Genomic DNA, 6,000 nt, shown 5'->3' on the forward strand with positions numbered 1-6,000 from the left:
AGTAATGGCTGCACTTTCCCATGAATTGTCTGGACTGGAAAGTCAGGCGAGAGTCCCCACAATTTGGAAATCCCTGTTTATGAGATTTCTTGGGATGGGTCGCCATGTTGTTCTAAGTAGAATTGGAGTTGGTTAACTGTCGGCATGCATGAGGCAGAAGGACCTGAACTTGGATTAAATCAGAAGCACAGGTTGTTTCCCTGGAAGATGTATGGAAGTGGTTGTTGGGCTCCTGCTTTGGCTAAAGATCATGCCGACCTATTCCAGTTGGAAGGCTAGTCACAGGAATGAAGAACCCTTTCATTTTGGCCATTTGGACGACTGGCCATCACTCCATGTAAAAGACTCTGAAGCAAAGATCCCTTCTAGGCATGGATGGGAATCATAGCAGTCAATAGAACAAGGGTTGTGCTCTTAAGGGGCAGACCGTCTGTGGGTAAGAGGTGTTGATGACATCTCAGACACAGGGACACAGGGACATGGCTGGAAGCACTCTGTACATTCTAACCCATGTAGCCCTCCTTTGCCCTGTCATTGGTACTTAAAAACTAAGACACCAGGCAAGTCAGTGGCTTGCCTGGGTTCACACACCCAGCAGGTGGCAGTTGAGCACTTCACGCTAATCTACATGGGCTCACCACACCCTTTATTTCCTTTTCAAAACATCACATGTATGTGTTTAGGGATTTGTACTTGTTAGGATGTGTGCATAAATGCATATGCACGAGAGGACAGGTCCGTGATGGATGTCTTTTCTTGATTGCTTTCCACCTTTAGTTTTTGACCCCATCTGTCACTGCACCTGAAGATCTTTGATTCAGCTAGACGGGCCGGCCAATGAGCTTCAGAGTCCCCTAAGTCTCCACGTCCCTCCACCCCATCACTCGGGCTACATGGATGCTTTACTATGTCCAGATGTTTTCCCCACCCACTTTTTAATTTTTTTGAGAATTTCATAAATAGTTATAATATTTTGATCAAACCAACCTCCCCGTACCCTCCCCTCCATTTCTACTGTATGCCCCCTCCACCATCTTCTTATGCCAACTTCATGTAGCCTTCTTCTCGAACTGAGTTTTTAGTGCTGCCTGGAGAGCCATAAATGTGGGGCCATCTACTGGGGCACGAGTAGCCTCTTAAGGCCACCTCCTGAAGAAAACCTTCCCTCAGCAGCCACCAATTGCCAGTAGCCTCTCAGACAGAGCTGGGACTTTGTGAGACCCGACCCATCCTGGCATTTTGGCTGGCTTGATCCTGTATAGGTCCTGTGCTTGCACACACAGCTGCTGTGAATTATGTGCAATGGTCCTGCCCTGTCTAGAAAATACTGTTCTGTCTCAGGTATCTCTTCCCTCTTCTATAGTAATCCCTGAGCCATTGGGGGAGGGATATGTTAAAGACGCCCCCCCACAGAGAATCGAGTATAGCATGGGCCTCTTGTTCTCTGTGTGTGACCTGGTTGTGGATCTCTGTACTAATCATCATACACTGTCCACAGAAGCTTTTCTGAAGAGGGCTGAGAGACGCATCAGTCTCTGGGTGTAAAGATGAGAGTTTGGTCAGAGCCAGTTTATTACTATTTCCAGATAGCAGGGTAATAGCACTAAGTCCTCACAGCTCTCACAGAGGTACTGGAGATAAAAACTCGGGTTCCATGCTTGCATGGTAGGGACTTCATTGATTCTTCTGCCTTCTTCAGCTCCTGCTTCATGTTTTACACAGGACTCAACAGATTCTCAGTTGGCTCTGGGGTTGTGGACCTGGTGTAGGGACTCTGGTTCTGTACTTGTTAGAAATTGCTAGGTAATACCAATGCTGCTAGCTCCTGGATCACACTGGAGTGGTGGTACCTGGACCATGATGGCCACCTTTCACCTTCTAAAGCCAAGCTACTCAGAGGGTGTTTAACATCCAGTCTGTTCTGCCTTCTTCAGGATTTTGTGGAACATCCTTTTCAAGGCTTGGTAGATGAGGATTGAGGTTGTGAAAACTATTCGGGGTAGTCCAGGAAAATGGATGTATGGTTTAAGGGGACAAAGTACATGTATAACTTGTGAGGTAGACAGCACATCGGACTTCTTTGGCCCTTGAGCCCCAAGCTTGTCTCCCCTATGTATTCCTCCATACTGCTTCTTGCCTCCACTCCAATCTGTTCCCCACCTTCCCAACATGGCTGCCTCACTTAAAATGCATCAGCCCCTCATACTCTACCACATCCTGAAGAACCACATGCTTATTATTTTAAGTTCTTGGTGCTTAGTTGCTTTGTCAGTTAGTAAATACAGAAGTTCTGGGTTAAGAAAAATTGAGCAGGAAGGGGAAGTTGAATTTGGATAATATATTTCACATGCACACATGAACACACACACACTAAAGAGCATGTATGTATGCAATGAGAGCTCATTGCTGGAGTGCCAGACTGCTTTGTGTCACACACACACACACACACACACACACACACACACACACATATACACAGTGCACATACACACATGCACATGCATGCACATGCACACACATGCACAAAAACACACAATGCTCAAGCTCACACACATACAATACTTGCCAACTTCCAGGAAAAGGTCATGAAGGTGACAGGAGTTCCTTTTAGGGGAGGGGAGAGAAATTTCTGAATTTCTGCCTTGTGAACAGCATCTCTGTGTATTCCCCAATTGTATATTTGCTTTCTTAATTTAAATTTTATGTATGTGTGTATTTTGCTTGTAAGTTAGGTCTGTGTGCCATGTGTATGGCTGATTCCCACAGAGGCCAGAAGAGGGTGTTAGATCCCCTGAAACTGGAGTTCTAGAATGTTGCGTACCTACACATGGGGGCTGGAAATTAAGCCTAGTTCCTCTGGAAGAGCAGCCAGTGCTCTTAATCACTGAGTCATTTCTTCAGCTGCAAACAAAGCTACTTATGAGCTTATATGCATCAACTCTCATACTTGTTCTTAGATAGGGTAGGAGATTGCAAAGGCGAACAATGAAGGAATCCAGTCATCAGACACGTAAGCCTTCTGGAAGTTTGACAGAGAAAGTGACAGTCAGGATATTTTGAAGGCAAATGAGTTTGGGGTGTTCCTGAATGTGGTATAAAACCTGTATGGACTGTGACAAACAGTCTAGGTTTCTTGCTACAGAACCCAAAGGAACTAAACCCAAATCAAGAAACAGCCAGACTAAAAATATAGTTCATAAGCAGTTCAGACTCTGAATGGATAAGGTGAACATTGATCTTCACCATGCTCTCAGGAAACAGAAGACTTCTCTAGAGACTTTGTGCTCTTCCTAACAGTGTCTGACATTCACTCTGGAAAAATTCTCAGGCACACTGAGACAATGTCAAAATCAAAACCAGATGGGAAGAATAAATCTGTGGGTCACATTTGCTATGGAAGTTGTCAGGCACAGCTGCTAACATTGATCACTAGCTTGGTTAGGAAATCAGATGAGAAACTGGAGGATTCATTGGAGAGCCGGGATGTGTGAAGAAGAATTAGACAGATAATCCTGAGCTGGAAGATGCCATAAATGAAAGAAAAAATAAAGAGGCTTTTTGACAGGTTGGACACACAGGAAGAAAAAATCAGCTGTCTGGAAGCCACCTCAAAAGCTTTATCCAATAAAGGACCCAAAAGATAAAAGGATAGAAAATTAATATCTATAGCAACAATAATTCAGAAACATATAGGAGGCACAATCGAATGAAATGAATGTGCATCCTGCCTCTGCTCATTCCTTGCCTCTTGTGTCAACTCCTTCTGCATTCTACTTGCCCTTCTAAAAGTCAGGTCTTTGATTCTCTTGTCTAGAGCTCTTCGTTGGTAGACACAGATCACAACTGGCAATTTAAATCAAAATTCCTGAAATTTAATTCAGTTGTATTTTTCATTGTCTGTTTTTCAAGACAGGATTTCTCTGTGTAACCCTGGCTGTCCTAAAACTAGCTGTGTAGACCAGGCAGAACTCACAGAGATCTGCCTGCCTTTGCCTTCTGAGTGCTGGGGTTAAAGGCATGCTGTCTTTGTCAGACTATTTACATTTTAAATGTTCAATAGCCACATGTAGCCAATAGCTGCAACACTCACATGGAGCATTTCTGTCAACACAAAGTTGGGTCCAACAATCAGCTCTACTCCTGATGTATGTGCTTTGTTGTTGTCTGTTTAGTTCCCTAGAGTGATAGTCAAGGTTTTACACACTATACTCAACTTCTTCTACTGAATGCAGAGTAGATCCTTTGACCAACCATCAAGTAAAAGAAGACAAAACAATCTCAAGGGTAGGAGCCTGCTGTCTTTATGAGTATCTTGCATGCAGAGTAGTCTCAGGGTCTGTTCCTGCCAATTCAGGACTCCAGGTGCTTTTGTCTAGGAGTAAATACCCAGCCCTGGATCATGGAAGATACTAAATTCACAAAGGAGGTGGTTATTTGGTTTTGGTCCCTATCAATAAACTCTTTATATTTGAAAGCATGTGGGGCAGGCAGAACATTCATTAGGCTATACTTTGGCTTTGCCATTTACTGGCTTTTAAACACAGACAGCTTTCGTTGCCTGTTCTAGGGCCCAGGTTTCTCCACTTTTGGTGGAAGCCATTGTGTTTCTCTTTGGTACCTGGGGTGTGAAGACTCAAAGCGGTCTTGTCAATGTGGACATTATAAATTTAAGTGACATCAGTATCGTGTGGCACCATTTGAGGTGACCGTGTGGGTCGTTGTGAGCTGCTGCGTGTCATGTCATCTTGTATCTTTGTGCTTACAGTGATTGCCCTCAAATCTGCTGAAGATTCATCATTAGAGAAAAAGAAGGTGACTTGGGCATTTTTTGAAGGTAAGTCTGGTGTCTTGATGCAGCCTCCTTTCTAGCCAGAAAGAAAGGGATAGAAAAAGAGAAAGAAAGGATTCTAGTCTCTTAGTATTTAGTCAAATACTAATTTATCTTAGTATTAGTCTCATAGCATCAAGTTATACCCTGGACTGATCTTTGCAGGACTGAAATGGAAATCACGAGTGGTATCTTTGACAGTGGACAAGTGGGGGTGAAAGTCTTATTTTGCCTAATTCCATTTGTTTCCTTGTTTTACCCTCCCCAGACTTCTCCTAGGTGATACCAAAGAGGAACTTCCCAGGGATGTAAAATTAAAGACTACATCCACCGAAGCTGCCTTTAATTTCTGGTTGCTTTAGAAGTTTGGGATCCTAAAGAGTTTGAAAGCTGTAAGCAAGTTATCTTCATTTCATGTTAGAACCACACAGGGAACTTTGAAAAGGGATGCTTGCTTGACCATCCAGAGAGATTCTGATGTAGGTGGAAACTTACGCATACCTCCCCATTTGACTCTAGATCGCATCAGGTTAGAATCCATGGCCTGAGAGACAGTTCCCAGCAGCAGTCCCTCCCTGAAGCTTGTTTTGAATGCAGGATGAACTCTGAGGTGGTTCCTTATGCATTTGGAAGGACTGTATATCAAGTCTTAACACACTCTGTAGAGTTATTTGAATCTCTAAGACACTTTGTATAACACAAGCCTCTGGCATCCACTTAGGTGTGAGTCTTGATGTGGAGTTCTCAACAGTGGGGATGCATCTGCCACCTTAGGGGACATTTACTGGTTTCAGGGAGGGTTTGGGTAGCCTCAAATGTGGGCATGACACAAATCAGCTTAAGAATAGAGGCAATGCACAGAGCAGCCCCCACATCAGAGGACTCTGTCCCCCCAAGAGAGGTTATGGGCTTCTGCCTCAAAAAAGGACAGTAGAGAATGGCCATCGCAAAGTAACCAAGGAGTGTTATCATGCACTCTAATTTCTCAGGCGGAGTCATTGATATCAAGGGGGTGAGGCAGGACCTTTGGAAGGATTCTATCTTGTGAAGTCTTTGGGTTGATTGATGAAGAATGGGCTGGTCAAAGGATCTAGGAAGAGGTGTGTGCTTGGCCTCACTACCAGCTGTGTGTGTGTGTGTGTGTGTGTGTGTGTGTGTATGTGTGTGTGTGT

The 6,000-nt window shown here is 44.1% G+C and overlaps 1 protein-coding gene across 1 annotated transcript in view; it reads left to right on the plus strand.

Annotated features, from left to right (window-relative positions):
* Vstm4 (V-set and transmembrane domain containing 4) overlaps positions 1-6,000 on the plus strand; it is a 91,918-nt gene that overhangs the window by 24,695 nt on the left and 61,223 nt on the right. The window contains exon 3 of the mRNA XM_031361506.1: positions 4,766-4,834. Within this exon, the coding sequence (XP_031217366.1) occupies positions 4,766-4,834 (69 nt within the window). The remainder of the gene's footprint in view (positions 1-4,765; positions 4,835-6,000) is intronic.

The sequence above is a fragment of the Mastomys coucha genome, unplaced genomic scaffold (assembly GCF_008632895.1).
Source record: "Mastomys coucha isolate ucsf_1 unplaced genomic scaffold, UCSF_Mcou_1 pScaffold9, whole genome shotgun sequence".
NCBI classification, from domain to species: domain Eukaryota; kingdom Metazoa; phylum Chordata; class Mammalia; order Rodentia; family Muridae; genus Mastomys; species Mastomys coucha.